The 18625-nt window shown below is 57.0% G+C and overlaps 1 protein-coding gene across 1 annotated transcript; it reads right to left on the bottom strand.

The window, feature by feature from the left end:
* Positions 1-13947: 13947 nt before the first annotated feature.
* On the bottom strand, positions 13948-18103 carry NKX6-3 (NK6 homeobox 3). Its single transcript, XM_004285059.1, has 3 exons — positions 17722-18103; positions 15693-15862; positions 13948-14169 (listed from the first exon to the last, which is right to left on the bottom strand). The coding sequence occupies exons 1-3, from the start codon at positions 18101-18103 to the stop codon at positions 13948-13950; spliced, it is 774 nt and encodes a 257-aa protein (XP_004285107.1).
* Positions 18104-18625: the final 522 nt, after the last annotated feature.

The following is an 18625-nucleotide window of genomic DNA, read 5'->3' as shown; positions in this document are numbered from 1 at the left end:
ATCTGTCTGTTGCTGATGACATAGCAGAGGACTGCAAGAACCTGGTCTAGAATTGCTGCTATGTAAAGAAATACTTGTGGAGACTAATGATTCTTTTCACTGTTACCAGCTGAGAAGGGATGTGAATTACACCCCTATAAATAGAAATTTTTATTTAATGCTTGTTACAAGAGTACAGAATCATCAGACCACTCCATCCTTTTAAATTGGGGACCCTGCAGGCCCCCAGTTATTCATAACTGGCTTGGGATAACTGAGTCGGTCTTGTATGGTTAAACCTCCCGACATTTAGGAATAACAACAATGAAGCAGGTAAAGCAACGTAATGTACAAAATACGCCCACTTCTGGGATCCCAGCACCCGGGAGGACAGGTCTTGGAGTGAAACTAAGTGGTAGTAAGTAGTGGGATGAGTACTGGCCAGCATCAAATCACCTTCCCGACCTGCTACTCATTTGCCGTTTGGGCTTTATTTCTATTTCCTGATCCATAACTTGGGACTTGGGCTAGGTGACCCCTAAGGCCCTTTCCACATCTGAAATGTCTGTAATTTTTAAACCCCTAGTTCAGACAACTCTGAGCTGTAAAGTCATCTGGGTTCAGACATAAATGAGTTTGAATCCTCTTGCTTCCTGCAGAACACTGGGCTTGTGAAACTCCTTCAGAGGGTGTCACAACATGTCAGAGAGTCCCCAGGGTTTTAGGTGGTAGTGGGGCTGAGTGGATTTGATTGTGCATCTTGGGAAGACTTTTTTCACTGAAACGTGAGCTATTTTTTTTCCCAGCAGGTTGGTGAAGGAACTTTGTGAAAAGGCTGGTAAGATCCCCCTGACGGGAAGCTCTGTAGAAGGCTGTCTCCAGGCTGGGGCCCTGATGGGAAGCTCTGTAAAAGGCTGTCTCCAGGCTGGGGCCCTGATGGGAAGCTCTGTAGAAGGCTGTCTCCAGGCCGGGGCTCGGGGAGCTCAGCTTGGCCGAGCAGTCTGACGTGACGTCCAACTTCAGAATTTGATTCTTTACTGGGTCAGACCCCACTGCCGGTCGCCGCCCTGCAGCCCGATGTGAATGTGTGTGTGTGTGTGTGTGTGTGTGTGTGTGTGTGTGTTTTGGGGGGACGGGCCGCAGAGGCCTGAGTGCCCAGACCAGGCCGGGATGAGCCCTCGGGCACCACCCCAGCTCAGCCCTTCACGACAGCACCTCCCCAGCCATGGGCACTAACCCTGCTGTCCTGTGGAAGTCCTCCGGGTCTTTAAACCCTGGCGTTTCCTTCCTGGAGTTGACCTCAGTGGTCTGGGGGATGGCGCTTCCAGCGGTCCCTGATGATCAGAGTCCACGGCGTGGCATGTCCCATCCACCTGCTTTGCATCCCGGGCGGCCAGACTTGATTTCTCTGGTTGCACTTGCCCTGAGTGGCCCGTCGCCCGGGCTGGGAGGGCAGCTGCACGCACACTGCCTCTGGACGGGCCCAGAGACCGCCATCCCGCCATCCGTCTTGCGCTGCGCTAACCCTCCTCTCCCCCAGTCAATATGTCTCTCTCCGATGGGAAAGTTAATAAATTTTGCTCTAGATTAAAAGTATTGATCATTTCATTTGTAAACGATAAATAAAAAGGGGGAACTTTTCATCGCAGCAGGGGTAGCGTCAGGTGTGTTTTGCGGGTGAAATTGCGCTGGCTGTCGAGGGGGTGGGCTTCTTATATGCATTCCAGCCGGCCAGCGGCATTGATTTCCTATTAGTCTCCCAGCACCACCCAGTACCACATCATTCCGGTACCTGCTATTAATGGTCTTTTGATAAATAATCACTTGTAAGTCAATAAATTTTTATTAAACAGTGTGGCTCTTTGATTTATTAAAATCCGACCATGTTTGTCTGGGAGAAAAAGGATGCTGAATTGAAGTGGAGGTTTTCATACATCTTCCTGACGCCGAGCGGTCACGGCACTCCAGAGAAAAACAATTGCGTTTTAACAGAAACGAAACAGCCGAGTTTGGAACTTGGGCCCAGGGAAACTTTATCTCCAGCAGCCTTGAGGCTCACTCTGCAGGCAGCAGCTGCAGGCCGGGGGCGCCGAGTCAAGAACTTGCTGTTTGCTTCCGAGAGGGGCGAGGTGCCGGGGCTGGGCCCCCGCGATTGCCACCTGGGCAGCACAGACCCTCGTGCTGCAGGCGACCCGCCGTGCACCCTGGAGTAGTCACCCTGGACGGACAGACGTTTGGGATCCATGAGAAAAGTTGGACGGCGGGACCTCTTAGCTTCCTTCCCTGGTCAAATCACCAAAGTCACATCTTGTGGCAGGAAATGCCAAGAGGTGGTTCATGTGTTAGGTGGAGATCTGGCTATACGGATTATCTTAGAAAGTGGGCTAAAGAGCTGAAGATTGGAGTCTTTTTTTGGTGAGATTGTCATTGGCATAAAATTCGCTGTAAAGGATTTGGCAAGTTTTCACTGAGACTGATATGGCCCCAAACAGACTTGTGTACAGAGAGGCCCAACCACTGGGTACAAAACCAGAACTCCCAGCCCGGAGGGAAGTATGAGACCCGGGAAATGCTCTTATTAGGACTGATGGCCGTCCCCAACCCTGCCCTGATCCAGGCCACTGCTGCACCCTCTTTTCCATTCATAACCAGCGTGACAGGTGTTAACGGGAAGGGGCTGCTGAAGCGAGGGTGGCTAGTAAGAAGTTCAGCTGAGGGCTTGAATGTTTTTAAACCTATTATAAAACGTTTAAATCACATTTTAAGATGTTTTAAAATTTTAATATTTTAAACCTGCTGCAAGGTTTCTCTTGTTGCTTGAGTTCCTTTTCTGTCCTGGTCTTGGGGGTGACAGCTGCGGCATCGGGGACCCTGAAGGTGGGCAGGATTCAGGTGCGCAGGGCAGGTGAGTGGTGACACGGCTGTCCTGGAGCATGGCCCGTTCTGCCCCATTTTGAGGGGTTGCCCGAGATGCCCAGCCTCTCCCTGGAGGAGCTTTGGGTCCTGTCCCTAGGGGTTGGTCCCACCCACCCCTAGTGGGGCGTAGAGGTAAGCCCAGGCCAGAAAGCCACAGGACAGCTGTCTAGAACGTGAGTAACAGTAAGTATATTCTGCACTTCACACGTGCACAGTTCAAGTCCACTTTCAAGGTGAAACTGGAGACGTGGCCCATGCTTCACCTGGGCTTCACTTCTAGCCTTTGTTAATTCTCCCCGACTTCCCTCCCCTGTCCTTGCTCATTCAACTCTGCGTTAGGGCTTCAGTGGGGCAGCTGGAGAAGACTCATCTTAGGGTTTCTTGCGCTCTGTGAGTTTCCTTCCGGGGATTCTGAGTCAAGTACATTAACTTGGGAGGGAAGTGACTCCTGCTGTCCGGCTTCTGTTCCAGCTGACGGCGGGGGGTCGGGGGCGAGTGAGGTCGGCACAAGGAGTTAGAGGGGCATCTGGCCAGCGCCAGGCAGGCACCTGCCGCTCCTGTAGGCACAGCCAGGCAGGAGGCGGCGGGGAACGGTGGACGGTGGGAAGCTCTGTTTCCCTAGAGAGTAAGAGTGGAGGCCTGAAGCTTCTAGAATGGAAGACCCGGTGATCCCGGAGACCTGTGACCCCAGGGTCCGCAAACTGCACTTCACTGCACATAATGCTCCGCGTACTGCAGACTCAGCGCCGAGGGGCGGGGACTGGGGTCGGGAGGTGAGCTGGTACCGTCGCATCAGATGCCATCCGGAGCCCTGGGGCAAGAGGTTCTGCTCCCCCCCCCCGCCCCCTCCCGCCCTGTTTTGGGGGTCTGGACAGACAGCGACCCTCCCGAGCTGAGGAGCGGCTCTGCAGGGGGGCCGAGGGCGCCCAGCTCTTGCGGCGCCTTCCCGGGCTCGGGAAGGGCTGCGAGCCCTCGGATTGATCCCCCAGCCGTGATCTGTCATTTCTCCGAGGCAGGCGCTGTTTTCTCTTGCTTCAGGAGCCCCTTCGACACCTGCTTTATTTTTCTTCCTGTGCTGACGTGACGGGAGACAGGTGTTAAACTACTTAATCACTTTAAAATTGTTTTAATTTTCTGGTTTTTATTGATCGCTCCAGCACCAATTAATCAGCTCACTGGACCAGGCAGTTAGTACATTAAAAATTGTCAGGGAGGCCGTGCATCTTGCAAAATGTCTAAAAAATATTCGGCTAGCAAATTCCGTTTTTCTTTGGCACGCAGCAGCCCTTGGGCCGCAGAACTCCCACTCTCGAGGGGCCTCCGCCTCTGGGGCTCGAGTCCGGGAGTATTCCGGGTGCAGGGAGCTTCCGGTAGGAAGGACGGAAGCAGGTGCCTGTTTCATCACTGATTTGCATCTTTCCTTCCACTTTTGTTCTCTGCTTCCAGAACAACATTGGATCTCCTTTCCCCAAGAGGGTTGGTAATTTTCGGGGATGCGGTGCTCGCTCTGGACCCCATGTCTGGACCCCAAGGACTCTGCTATCTGTAACTGCCCTTGCGACTGGCCGGGCGCCAGGCCCGCAGCCAGGGTCCCTTTCCCCAGCACTTTTAACTTGTCCCGCTGACGCCAAAGCCACCTCTCTGGGGCAGCGGCGCTGCTATACTTGGTAAACTCTGGGGCAGGTGGCTGCGGGTCACGCCGCCTTGTCCCTGGCAGCCGCAGCGAGCCTGAAGTCCGTCCATGGAATGTTCTGGACAGCCCCACCCCGCTGGTCACCCGGTCCTGTGCGGCAAACCTTTGCCACTTGTCTTTTATCACCTGATTAACTGCTTGGCTGTACTTTCTTTTTTAAAAAATTCATTTATTTTAAATTTAGATTCTATTGGCGTCTAGTTGATTTACAAGGCTGTGTGAGTTCCAGGTGTACAGCAAAGCCATGCGGTTATACATATACATATATTCATTCTGTTTTAGATTCTTTTGTACTTTCTAAATTAAATAAAACGTGGACCGAATAAACCAGGGGCTTCCAAAATCATTTCTTGGGGGTAGAAATTTGTTTTCCGGTTTTCCCATTTTTGCCATTTTTTGCCACTCACTTTCCAAAAGCGAGCACCTTATATCTTCTGTGGCAAATGAAGTATCAAGCAGCCTGTCTGCGTGGTCTGAGTTGCTTGTTCCCTTCCAGTGGGTACCACCCTCACACGCATCTCTCACCCATCACACCCTCTTCCTTCTACTCCCAGCTGACTGAGGGAAGCTCTCTTTCTCTTCTTCCCCGCTTCCTTCCCCGACCCTTCACTGTTCAGTCTGGGGCCCCCTCTGGAGCCAGGGCCTGCAGCCCCATGTGAGCCGGGGGCAGGTACAGGCAGCGCCCGCCTGTGGCTGGGGGACTTATCTCCCCCGGCACCCGGCCGCACCCGTGCTTATTAATTGGTATATGACTGGGCTCGGGCGTATAATCTCATATTGATTTTCCCTCCGGACGCCACAGCTTTATTTGCTCACATCTGCCCTGTGTTTAATTGGTGCTTTGCTCTGGAAAGGAGGGATCTTATCGGCCAGTTTGGGTTCTTTTCCTGGGGCACACAGGCACACACACACCCTCACACTCAAGTCAGTGGCCCAGCCTGGTTGCTCCCTGCCCCTCCCTCAGTGAGCCATTCCTGGGGCGGGGCGGTGGAGAACGACCCAGAAGGGCCTTCTGGAGTCTTCCCGTCTTTACACTTATCCTCACGCGTTGTACCTGATCCCGCCTGCAGTGAAAGTGCCTGTGTGAGGCTTACTGGGGAAATGCTGGCTTTGGAGTCGGACCTGGGTTCAAACCCACCTGCTCTCCGTGTGTGGCCTCGAGGCTAACCTATTGCATTTTTCTGCACTGCAGTACCTCCCTTTTTAAAAATTTATTTATTTATTTAGTTGAAGTATAGTTGATTTACAATGTTGTGCTAATTTCTGCTGTACAGCTTGCAGTATCTTCTTTATCTGAGAAAAAGGCAGCATACCTGCTTTGGAGGATTCTTGGGAAATATGGGTCAGTCACCACACACAGTGCCGGGCACTTAGTAGGTGCTCAGTAAACAGTGGCCCCATTCAGCCCGTGCTGGTGTGAGAGATCATAGCCTTGTGTGCTGGGAAGAAAAAGAAAAAGGTGTCTCTGGCAGCCACTGTGTCCCCGCGGGGTAGGGAGCATGTGTCCCTAGGCCCACGGTGCAGGGAGAGAGGCTCTGCCCCGATGCACTGCTGTTACCACCCCCTTGTCTGCGGCCAGCACCTGGGCTGTGAGGTTTTGTTTTTCTCTTCTAACTACAGTCCCGCATCTGGGCGGTCCCGCACCCCACCCTGGGGTGTTCATAGCAAAAGGAAGACATAAAGGCCAGAGGTAAACACGAGTTTCCTATTGACACAACATTAATTCTCCTGCTTGGACAGGTGAATGTGCTTTCACTCACTTTACCAAGATTAATGATGTGTGTTTGCCCACTAAGAGAGGCCTAATGAAGGGCCCTGAATGAGAGCCTTCTGGGTTGGCTGTGGGAAAGAGGCCGGCAAGCTGCTCTACGTGGGGGGCAACCAGCCTCTCCACCACTGCCAACATCACCGCCTTCCCCCTGGAACGAGTAGGACGAGACAACTGTTGGTTTAAGAATGTGTCCTGGGGACTTCCCTGGTGACGCAGTGGTTAAGAATCCGCCTGCTAACGCAGGGGACACGGGTTCAATCCCTGGTCTGGGAAGATCCCACATGCCACGGAGCAGCTAAACCCGCGCGCCACAACTACTGAGCCTGCGCTCTAGAGCCCGTGTGCCGCAACTAGTGAGCCCATGTGCCACAACTACTGAAACCCACGCACCTACAGCCCGTGCTTTGCAACAAGAGAAGCCACCACAATGAGAAGCCCGTGCACCACAACGAAGAGTAGCCCCCGCTCGCCGCAACTAGAGAAAGCTCGTGTGCAGCAACGAAGACCCAATGCAGCCAAAAAATAAATAAAAGTAAAAAAAAAAAATTTCCACATATCAAAACATTAAAAAAAAAAAAAAAGAATGTGTCCTGCCCAAGGGGGTTCTGCTGGAGGTTAGCCCACCCAGCCCGCCCCCCCGTCCTCTGAAGCTCTCTTCCCACCTGTGCAAACTGGGTCCTCGCCCCACCTGCCCCCAAAGCTGTCGTCAAAGGTCGGGTCAGCCTCTGGTTCATTGCTCTGAAGAGTGACAGAGTATTGGAGGGGCCAGGTCAGGGCATCTAAGGTGGGGCTTCTGGGAGAGAAGCATCAGGACCACCGAGGATGCTCTGAGCCCTTAGGGCAGAAGGCTCCTGGGCCTGCAAGTGACTGGTAACAAGATTGGATCTGAGCAGCTTCTGTTCTGTTACTCGTAGACTCGGCACAGCTCAAACATGGCAAGAAGGGGCCTGCAGCTCGACTCTTCTCAGTAGAGCAGCACAAGACAGATGATAGAGGAGGCTGCAGGGGGTGGCACAGCAGGGGGTGGCACGGCAGGGGGTGGGAGGCAGTTGCTACTCCAAATCCTGGACTCTTAGGGTCTCTGGAGGATTTCCTCAGCCTTGGGGGTGGGGCAGACAGACCGCCCATCTCCTCCCAGGCAGCCTGAGCCGGCAGACATGCCGCCACCCACCGGCCGCAACATAAGTGTGGCTCCCCACCAGGGCTAGGCGCTGCTCTCATCAGGAATCTGATCACGGCTTGGAAGAATAAAAGCTGGGGATGGGAGGTTTAACCCAGTCCCTTCCTGTCACGAAGGATGGTCCATTACCGGGGGCCAGAGCTGAGAGAGGAGAGCTGGGGAGTAAAGAGAGGAAGTGCGGGGACAGCTGTCAAGGAAGGCAGGCTGGGAAACCCGAACCCAGGGCAGCTCCCCTTTGGCCATCTGTCCCCATGTCCCTACAGGCTCCCTGGCAGGGCCAGCCTATAAGCAAACAACAGGGGTAAAAGAAACATTTTTTTACTCCAATAGTGTTCTTTGAGCTGTAAATTATAGAAACCCAGCTCAACCAGACTGAAGACAAAAGGGTGTGTCTTGTCTCCTGAAAAGGCTAGGCTTGGCTGAAACACTGTCACCAGTTCAGTCCCGCTCTCAGATCCTCTTTCCACCGGGCTGGCCCCTTCCTGGGCAGGCCAATGGCCAGGCCACTTGGCGCTCCAGGTAGAGAGGGAAGCGGGCACTCCCCAGAGCAACCTGGTCCTTCGCTCATTGGTCGGGACTGAGCCGCGGGCCCATCCCTGGACCAATCCATCACGTGACCAGGGAGGTGGCATTCACTGATTGGCTTAGAGTGGTGTCAATCATCCGTGCCCGGAGATGGGGGTGGGTCGGCCTGCCGACACAAGATCAATCAAAAAAATGGCAGATAGGTTGTTCTCCAGGGTGGCCTTATCAGAGGCCGCAGGGGTCCACACCCGGCGAGCCCAAACCACAGAAGCGCGCTGTGCCCTTTTCCTCCTCGCAGAGGGGAAGCTGCCGTTTACTGGGCAGTGCACAGTACTCTACAGTTTTCCCGCAGCTGGGCTGCAGAGCCCTCTGCCCTGGCTGTTTCCACCGTGGCATGTGGTGCCCCGGCCAAAGCAGCGCTGGAACTGCAAGGCCAACGCTGCTTTCTCTTCCAGAACATAGAGGCAGCGGGTTAGCAAATTCCTTAGTTAGGGCAGGGTCTCTCCCAAGAGCCCTTGGAGGTTTGAGTGTATCAGATCTTTCCATACTATCACAGGCACAGGACTGATGCCAGTGGCAGCAGGAAACCAGAAGGGTCCTGCCATCTCTCTGTCCTTCCTGAGGAAGAAGACCCAGACCCTTTGCACCTTTTCTTGCACCCCTGCTGCCTTCCCTGACTATGTGGGTCTTTGTCTCCTGGGCAGGAAGGAAAAGTAGAATTCAGCGTGGGTCACAGAACAACTCAGGGAGAGCCAGCGTGAATTTAAGTCAAGTTGGGCTTCTAAGATCACCATTTGCCAAATCTGTCCACTGCCAAGTCCTGGGGCACTTGTTAACCAGGCACATTCCAGGGCCACACACCCCCAGAATATCCCGGAAAGGCCCTGGGTAGCTGTATGTCTGACACGGCCTAGCGTCAGGCAAGCTTAGGAGACTGCCTAAATGAATATTTTCTCTGGCTGTGGCGTATCTGCTCCATCCAGGGACACTGGCCATCAGTTATAAAGCATCAGAAACCATACCGAGAAGAACGGTGTTCACTGTAACCGTGCGCTGCAGTGCCCTTGGTCAGGGAGCCTTTGATGAGGGCCCTCATCTAGTCCTCTTGTGTCCTCTGTAACTTGCAGGTCCTCATACACCTGGCAGCTGACACAGCCCTGGCCTTAGAATGGAAAGACAAGGAGTTTTGACCTTGGGTACGTAGATTCATAGCATTTGAAACCACGTAAAACACAGCTGGAACCTGACTGTGAGCAAAAGGAGAGATCATTCTGGGGACAAGAAAGCAGCTGCTACAAGGCACACACAGCCCTCCCAGGCAAGGCCAGGGCCACCTCAGGTGCGGGACGAGGCTCAGAGAGGCCCAGAGCCGAGACGCAGGGCGGCAACTCTTAGCAGTGGCTGACAAAGGAGAAAGGGGGATTGCAGAAGCACAGGTCCCCGTGGGCATTTGGTGATGGGATAGAAAGCCCAACTTAGCTCAGTGCATCTCTATGTATCTAACAGTTTTTTGTTGAGCCCCTAATTTGGGCCAGGCTCTGTGCTCTGAGAAAAGGAGGGTCGTCCATACACACTCACACGGTCATGCCCGCCGTCCATCTTCTCGCGCCTACAAACCACCTGGGGATCTGGCTACAAACGCAGAGTCGGATTCGGGAGGGTTGAGATGGGACCTGAGAGTCTGCATTTCTAACAAGTGCCCAGGGGAGGCTGCTGCTGCTCGTCCATGGACCATGTCTTAGGGATCGAGGCTTCAGAGCAGGACGTATAGATCCACATGCCTTCAGGGATCAGGCAGGGGATGGACCCTGTGGGGACCAGGCCGGGGATGTGCCAGGAAATCGTGAGGGTCACTCACGGCACCAGGCTTGCTCAGCCTACAGACCAGCTAAAGTTTCTGTAAATGCACCGTTCTGCCCCCCCAAAGAAACACGTCTGCAAACTGAATCCAGCCCTCAGCATCTGACTTGACTCCGTGCCCCAGAGTCCAGAACCTCAGGCTTTTGGCAGGTAAATGAATCTGGTCACACACGAGGCCTTCCATAGCCTCCCGATAGCAGCTGACCTGCCGGGGCTTGAGTACTTATAGGAATGGGTAGCTGTGACTTTGAACCTGCCTGTCCCACTGTGAAGAAGACCTGCTTTGGACTGGCTCTGCCGCTTCCTGGCAGAAGGAAGGAGAGGGTGTGAGCACGCCGATATGGGAATGCCCGCCCCCTTTTGCACCTTGCAGGTGATTTCAGTGCATCTTCTGCTGGGTCTTGCTGATAACCGTATCAGCTTCACTTTACAGATGAGGAGACTGGATTTCAAGAGGTTACCTAACTTGGTCACGGTGACCCAGCGACTACTTGGTGACATGGGGACCCAGACTCAGGCCTGTCGGCCTCCACAGCCCTCTTGAAATAACACAGCAGATACTGTTGGGTGTCTGTATATGCCACGCATGCTCGTGAGTTCTGATCTTACAGAGACCGTGAGAGGTATGTATAATTACTCCCATCTTACAGATGAGTAAACTGAGGCTCAGAGTTTAAGTCACTTGCCCAGTGACACAGAGAGTGGTGGCGCCAGTGTTCGAGCCCAGCTCTAACTGAACCCAGTCCCCTCTGCCATGCTCAGGCAAAGACTCGGGCTGGCTGGTATCTGGGCTCAAATCCTGGGGGTGGCTGAGAAGGAGGAGGGATTGCCAGCAGTGAGATTTCAGTCCCCATTCTTTTCTTTGATTGTTGCCATCGGGATATGGCCATTCGGAACCTGCTAAGACACTGTCATCCCTAGCTTCAGCCCCGCCCTGCTCGGGACACGTCAGGTCTTTCCTACACTGGAAGCCGCAAGCGGGAGGGCTGTGGACGGGGCAGAATCTTGCCTGCCTTGGGAGCCTCCTGGGCTGCTGGCAGGGCAGGACTCGGTCGCTCTCAGGAGCCTAGGGCTGAGCGTCTTTCTCTTTATTCATCCCACAGGAGAAAAGTTTCTCCTGTGGTGAGAGGGAAGTTGCCAGAAGCATGAATATTCTTAAAGTTGTGTAGTTTTCTTTAACTCAGCGTATACAAGAAGGCCCTTTGTGACCAGGAATGGAGAAGGAGAAGGGGGGTGCTATGACTTATGATATCTTTATGATGGATGAAGTGAAATAGTCCTGAGTTCCTCCCAGCTACACACACACACACATACACACACACACACACACACACACACAACACACGAGTGTGCACGCATCCACAGAGGGCAAAATTTATCCAAATTACCCTCGGGCATCTGGGCCATTCACCTGTGGTTCTTCTCCTCCTTCAAACTGGGAATCTGGTCCCTAGATGAGGCCTGAGCAGTGCCTCTTCCTCGCTTGGCCCCATACTCGGGAGCAGGGGTGAGGTAGAGGGACTCCAGGAAGGCTGGAGGCCTTGACTCAGAGGTTCCAGTGGCAGGTGTCCCAGAACTTGGACATTGGAGGAAGTTTTGTTTAGCTCAGCAAATGTTTCCTCGGCAGAAAAAATTTTCCCTTCACTTGATATAATACTGACCCCAGACAATGTGAATCAGACAGGCAAGAATTATAGCTATAATAGAGTGTTAGGATTGTAATACACTTACGAAGAAGGCAAACGAGCCCAGTTTTCTTGTCCCTGGCTTCTCCCCACGCCTGCCTCATGACTTTGCACCTGCATTATGTTGAAAGCCTCCCCTGGCCAGCAGGCCCCAGACGCTCCTCAAAGTGCTCGGGAAATCCTGGGCCCCGTCTGGCTCACAGAGCTTTTCGTCTCTGTGGCTGTACCCGGAGGGTCCTTGGGTCCTCCCAGGTGGCCGTCCGGCCTGCTGCAGCTCAGGACCCCCGTGTCAGCTTGTGGCCAGGAGCACACAGGCAGGTGCGTCCTTATTTCCTTCCCACCTTACGTGGAGAGAGACCGAGTGTGGGCCTCATTGTGGAATGAGGATCACAGCTCAGAAGCATCCTATGTCTTCTTGCTATGGCCCTCCATCCTCGGGGTCCAGTAGGGTTATGATGAAGCCTTCGTGCCGCTGTTTCCAAGAGGCCCCGAGCTGGGGTCTCCCTCCCACCCTCCTTCCCGCTCCAGGCCGACTGCACCAGCCCATTCTCCCACCCTTTGGGGCCCAAGGGGCCACAGAAGGACTTGCTGGGACAGCAAAGGGGGCAGGCTTCTCACAGCTCGGAGGCCTCCTGGAGCTGGCATAGACGGTTACAGCTGGAAGGTCCTGAAAGCACATCTCGTCCCAGCCTCTGGTCTTACAGGAGAGGCCTGTAAAAGGCGCTGCCCCTCGCGGTAGACGTGAGGGCCTGGGCGTCAGCTCAGGGGGCCTCATCCCACTTCTGGAACTTGGTGTAGGTACCTTCTGGGCCTGTGTTTTCTCATCCATGCAAGAGGGACAAGCCCTCCTCCCAGGTTTCCGGTGGGGTCATGTGACATCTTCGGGCCTTCCACGTGGGAAGAGTTAGTAGGTGTTCAGTCGTTGTCATTGCTGCTATTCTCTGCCCCGGGATCTTTTCCTTACGGTACCGAATTCCCCACAGATAATTTCCCCCATGAGGCCATGAGCTCCTACAGGTCAAGGACCCTGCTGAACGCCTCTCGGGCTTCTGTACTATGGCGCTGCCTGGCGCATACCACCGAGACTTACCCACACCTGCAGGTTTCCTGATTCCCAGAGCCCTGTCCCCCGGGGACAGAGACGCTGCCCTCTGGAGGGGCCCCCCGGCAGCTGGCTCGCCTGGGACCCCACAGACAGTTTTTCGGAAACACATGAGCCATGGGGAGGATTCTGGGACTTTTATTTTTACCCTTTATTTGTTGAAAGCCAGTGAAGATGGGCGACTGCTTGGCGCCTTTTGTGCTGCATTCCTCTAGGGCCTCACCCACCCCGCCTGCTGCAGCCCCCGTCCTTCCCACCTGCTGGGCAGCGCCCTCCGCAGCACCAGCTCCAAGGCCAGGCTGCAGGGTGCTCCCGGGAAGGGAGGGTTGTGGGTTCCATGCGAGCCCCTCCCACCAGGTCCTCTCCTCTCCTGCAGGGGTACCCCATTGGAGGAACAGGGGCTTCTGAGGTCCCTTCCTGCCCCGAGTCCCTCCCCGGCGGGATGCTCCCTTCTCTCTGGGGGTCCTGTCCGTGCACTGGCGGGCACCGCGGGGAGCCCAGGTGGGAGGCTCTGGGGTGCAGCATGGGTGCCGGCGTTTCCCACCTTCTCTCTGCCTCTTACCCCAGTGGGCGCTTCTAATCTCTTCCCGTCCTGGGTTGGGGGATCCCCTCTGAGGGCAGAGTGGAGAAGGGATCACAGGAGGACAGCTCCTCCCAAGGGCACGATCCTTGAGTTGGGTGTCAGGGGTATTCCTTCTTTGCTGGGACCCATTTCCCCTCCCTGGGGTGGGTTTCCTCCCGCCTGGATTAGGTTTTGGGCTCTGGCCCCTCAAGTGGGATCCTTCCTGTGCCAGGGTCCGAGGAGGGTCCCTGGACATGCCAGCTCTTCTTCTGCAGTCAGCCCACAGGGAGACCCTTGCCGGAGCCAACGGTTTCCCTGGGGGAAGGCTCCCCCGCCCCCACAACTGCCACGGTGGCGTGTCTGGGACCCCACAGCCAGTGTCCTGGCCGCAGAGCCTGATCGCTTTTCATCTACCTGTGTAGTTAGAATCTGCAGAGCTGGCAGGGCCAGGCCTGGGCCCACAGAAGTGCAAGACGGCGGAAGGTGTGCCCGGTCTCAGGACAAGTTCACGTCTCCCTCTTTGCCCCCTCCTCCCTTAGGAGACTGGCCTCCTCCCCCCCTCCTTCTTCCCCTCCATCTCCTGCTTCTCCCCCTCCATCCTCCCCCCTCCCCATTCCCCCCCCGCAGCCCCCGTTAGCCTTTTGGGAACCGCGGGGACGCGGAGGCCGGCGGGGTCAGCTGTGCGCGCCCAGGCTGAGCACCGAGAAGGCGGCGCGGTGCTTGCGGAGCAGCAGCCGGATCTTCTCGTCGTCTGAGTCGGGGTCCAGCGGCTTGTTGTACTCGTCGTCGTCATTCTCCGAGGCCGCGCGGTCCCCTCCCGAGGCCCGGGGCGTGGAGGACGAGGGTTCCAGGGCACTCTTCTTCCGCCACTTGGTCCTCCGGTTCTGGAACCACACCTGGGAGGAGAAGGGCCCTGAGGACACGCTGGCATGCAGCGTGCACAGGGCCCCTTTGGGGAGGGCGGCTCCACTCGGTGGCAAGAATCCCCCTAGCCTCATCTTTTTTTGTGTGTGTGTGCGGTACGCGGGCCTCTCACTGCTGTGGTCTCTCCCGTTGCGGAGCACAGGCTCCGGACGCGCAGGCTCGGCGGCCATGGCTCACGGGCCCAGCCGCTCTGCGGCATGCGGGATCCTCCCGGACCGGGGCACGAACCCGTGTCGCCTGCATCGGCAGGTGGACTCTCAACCACTGCGCCACTAGGGAAGCCACCCCCCCCCCCACGCCTCATCTTGGTCGTAAAATAAATGGTTCAGCAATGGACTAGGCTGTCATAGTCACACTACTTTTTTTTCCTGAGGGGGGCAATAAAATAAAAATAAATGTGAGTGCAGCAGCCCTTTTGTCTTAGCTCCAAGCCTCCCTGCGGTGCATCTGCCTCTCCTTTCCCATCTGAGTACTTGGGTGGAAGGGGTTGACGTGCTTTTAACCTCACAGACCTTCACTAAGCTTCATGAATCATTGCCCCCCAACTACAAAAATAACACATGCTCATTACTGGAGACAGAAGCGTGCAGAAAGGACCCAAAGAAGCAGAGTGGTACGGAAAGGCCTTCCTCTTAGACTCGGCGCTTCCTCTCCTTGGGAGTTAACGTTGGCTGGAGGGAGCTGCCTGGGGGTTGGCCGTCTGGAGATGCAGCGCCCTGAGGGAGCCCAGGCCAGGGTCCCCGGCTGCCCCTGTGCTTCCTTCTCCCCTCAAGCCCGTCGCCTTGTCACAGTGCCGGGCAGTTACAGCATAGCCCAGAGCTTGCTTCTTTGGTGCCCCCCGCCAGAGCCCCTCAGGGAACAGTGAGCCTCAGAGTTGCCAGGGGTCCCCCCGGGAGCCTGAGGGGACAGAAGCTGCCTTACCCACTGAGCTCAGGCCCGAGGTGTGCAGTGTGAGAGGCAGCCTTGCCCCGAGCTGAGCAAAGAGGCTCAGACTTCATGGGCAGGTGTGGGGGGCAGTTATCTTCACTTTCGAGTTTGGTGAACCAAGGTGGGCTCGTTTGCCTGGCTAACGGAACAAGCCTGAAGCCAGCTCTGATCCGGCCCAGAGGCTGCCATCAGCTCTTGAAACTTCTAGCCTCAACGTGCAGAGGAGGGGAAGGCATGAGGTTAGAGCCCTCTAATCCAGGGTACTCACTTACCAGCCGGTGACCTGGGGCAAGAGGCTCAGCTGAGATTGTTTCTTCACCTGTAAGATGGGTAATAAGGCCCACCGCCAGGTTGCTGTGAGGTTTAAATGGGCTGCTACACATAAGGCTCTCAGAACAGGGCTCAGGAGATGACAGCCATTTGGCGTTAGGGTCATTATTACCGTCTCCAGGGTTAGGTGGGCAGGCGGTGCCCAAACACCAGGACGGCCTCCCACTGAGCTGCGGTTGCCAGGAGAGTGGGGCTCCTCGCTGCCAGGCAGACACCTTCTTGTCCCTCACACACTCACCTTGACCTGCGACTCGGTCATCCCCAGCGAGTATGCCAGCCGCGCCCTCTCGGGACCCGCCAAGTACTTGGTCTGCTCGAAGGTCTTCTCCAGGGCAAAGATCTGGTGCCCCGTGAAGGTGGGCCGGGTGTGCTTCTTCTTGTGAATGCTGTCGCTCAGGGGGTCCGGGGCTGGTGGGAGGAAGGAAGTGTGCGGTTCGTGGGGTTGGGGGTGCCAGCCCTGCCCCGCCTCTCCCACAGGGTGAGCGCCCGAACAGAGAAGCCGCTGAGGTTGCAGGGGCGCGGCGGCACCTCTCACCCAGGCAGCACACCTCCGCCATGTCTGGGTGGGCGGGGACCCCGAGGGCGCCTGCCCCAGGCTTCAGCTGATTAGGGCCAGAGGATGCTTGGAACTGGTCTCCTTGTGTAATGCCCTCACTACGCAGTGATGCAGCCCAGCCCGAGGGGCGGTAGGAGTTTCCTCTGGGCCTCAGGGATGTTCCTTCAGGTCAGTGACGCAGCCACAGCCCGAGGGGCGGTAGGAGTTTCCTCTGGGTCTCAGGGATGTTCCTTCAGGTCACCGAGAAACGGACTTAGCACCTTCCACACACCGTCGGGGCCCCAGGGGCCTGGGAGTTCCCCCACTTCCTTGCTCTTGAGATCCCATTTTCCAGGTTTTTGGGAAGCTAGAACCCTAAGTTCCAAGTTACTGCTCTCCCCTGCCACCAGGCCTGGGAGTCATGTGGCTTCAACCCCATGGAGAGTCCGGACACGGAGCCTCAAGAACTGACCCCTGCCCGGCCAGGGCAGCCTCTCAGGAGCTCGGCGTCGGGGGCGGTGGGGGCGGATAGGGACCAGGGGAAGCAGAATGCCCACGTGCAGGGCCTTGTGCAGTGCAGCCGACCCTCACACCCCATGTCCTCACTTTGCAGGTGAGGAAGCCGAGGCACAGAAAGGAGATGAGGCCTCCTGAGAGGCTGTCACCCTCAGTCCCCCCGCCTTGTGTTAATCCAGCCACTGGCTCAGATACTTCCCTGTGTGTATACATGCATTCGGGGTTGAAGAGCAGGGGTGTGGAAACGGGGTGCGTGTGGGTAGGGGGACATGGAAGTGAGAGACAGGGACAGCTCAAGGCCTAAAGCACCCACAAACCAGGTTATAGAATAGCTTCCAAGAGATGAGGTCTCGGCCCCCTGTGGGACTCGCCGTGTTTCAGGCTGACGAGGGGTGTGAGGGTCCCGAGCAGCATAGTGGGCGGAAGGCAGGTTGCTTTGGGCTTTCCTGGGCCGCCCCAAGCCCCTGTGCCAGTGGAGGAGCCCCCAGGTGGGACGGAAGTGGAGGCCCCCTCTGCCCCTGCCTGATCCGGGCCCAGGGGTGGCTCCTGCAGCCACTGTCCCTCCCCCTGCCTCCCGGGTGACGCTCCCCTGCCTGTGCACGACCTGCCACCTTCTCCAGGTCTGACTGGCATCCTGGGGGCCCCGGACCAACTCTCTGAAGACCATGGTTTGGGGATGGGTGGGTGAGGCCCCCCGACAGTGAGGGCCCAGTGGGGCTGGACTCAGCAGCTGCTTGCGGAGGCTGGGTGGTACAAAAACCCCGAGGAGGGAAGCAGGCCCCCTTGATGGCAGCGGGACCGAGATGGGCTCAGGGTACATTCTGTGTCCCTGAGTGCTGCCGGCGCACGCGGGGGGCTCTGGGAAGGTGATGCAGTGGCAGATTCTCGCTGGGGACGGCATTTGCCTGCTTGGACGAAGTGGTGACACGGGCTCTGGGCGGGAGACGGAAGGTGAGCAGGACCGTACACAGGGTGGGGGTGAGCCGTGTGGTCTCCTGGGACCCCGGCTTCCCCAGGAGGGCAGCTGGTGAGGAGTGAGGGCGGGGGTCAAGACGCCCATCCGGGAGAAGCCGGGGTGGGAGGGGGAGGGGAGAAGCCTGTGCTGCACCAGGTGGAGGGCCGGACCCTGGGGTCTGCCCCAGGCTGTCGGATGGCGGCCGAGGACCCCTGTGAGCATCCGTTCCCGTCCCCCGTCACCCCCCCTCCCCGTACTCACTGTTGCCGCACGGCCGCCCACCTCGCCAGTCCTGGCCCGTGTCCGCCCAGCAGTTCCGGGTCCGGGTGGGGTACTCGTTCCCCGCCTTGGAGAAATTCCCCACCTGGGGACCGTAGTAGACCCCCTGGGAGCCGAGCCCACCGAAGCCGGCCACGTGGGGGTAGCCGGAGAGGAGGCTGCTGTTCGGCGCGGCCACGGGCCGGCTGAGGATGTCCGTGATCCCGTGCGGGGTCCCGGCGGGCAGCTGGGGGCCCAGCCCCTGGGGGCTGAGCTTGTAGAAGGAGTTCTGCACGGAGTACTGGCACACAGGGGCCTTCACCTCCGAGAACTGAGCCAGCGGCGCGTTGTTCAGCAGGAACGGGCCCTGCAGGTTGGACTCCATGGCCCCGCCAAAGGGCCAAGGGGAGGAGGGAAACCCAAATCCAGACCCCTAGAGCCCCCGAGCTCCGGCCCAGAATCCCATGGCAGCTCCGGAGGGTCAAAGCTGCCCGAGCCCCAGGCCGCCCTCCCACCCAGGCATCCAGCCCAGCCCTTGCCCGGGGCCGCGACCACGTCAGCCGCGGGAAGTCAGGTGCTCCCAGGGCAGGTGCGAGCCCTCTGTCCCCGCCGGGCCTGGGGAGAGGTGGCTCCCCCCGCCTCAGCTCAGGCCCCTTCTCTGCCTCAGAGTCTAGGGATCCTCCATGAGAAGTTTCAAGTTCAGAGAAGCAACATTTCCCTGATAAAGATGGGGCCCATTAGAATACAGACCCGAGACTGGCTGAGCTGCTCGAGCCGCGTCGCCATTGGTGGAAACCCTCACGGGCCTCACATTGGCTTTTCCTAGACAAATTGCACTTTGAAAGATTGACTGTAAAATCAGCCAGCGTGTGTGTGTGTGTGTGTGTGTGTGTGTGTGTGTGTGTGC

Source organism: Orcinus orca, chromosome 21, assembly GCF_937001465.1.
Source record: "Orcinus orca chromosome 21, mOrcOrc1.1, whole genome shotgun sequence".
NCBI lineage: Eukaryota > Metazoa > Chordata > Mammalia > Artiodactyla > Delphinidae > Orcinus > Orcinus orca.
The sequence above is the reverse complement of the archived record's forward strand: the minus strand, read 5'-3'. Positions and strand labels throughout refer to the sequence as shown.

What these genes read in the sequence shown, in the direction of transcription:
- NKX6-3 (XM_004285059.1), bottom strand. Translation starts at nt 18,103, where the DNA reads ATGGAGTCCAACCTGCAGGGCCCGTTCCTGCTGAACAACGCGCCGCTG. An exon ending in TGGGCGGCCGTGCGGCAACA is followed by an intron (nt 15,863 to 17,721) that starts GTGAGTACGGGG and finishes TCCTCCCACCAG; the next exon opens with CCCCGGACCCCCTGAGCGAC. An exon ending in TGACCGAGTCGCAGGTCAAG is followed by an intron (nt 14,170 to 15,692) that starts GTGAGTGTGTGA and finishes TTCTCCTCCCAG; the next exon opens with GTGTGGTTCCAGAACCGGAG.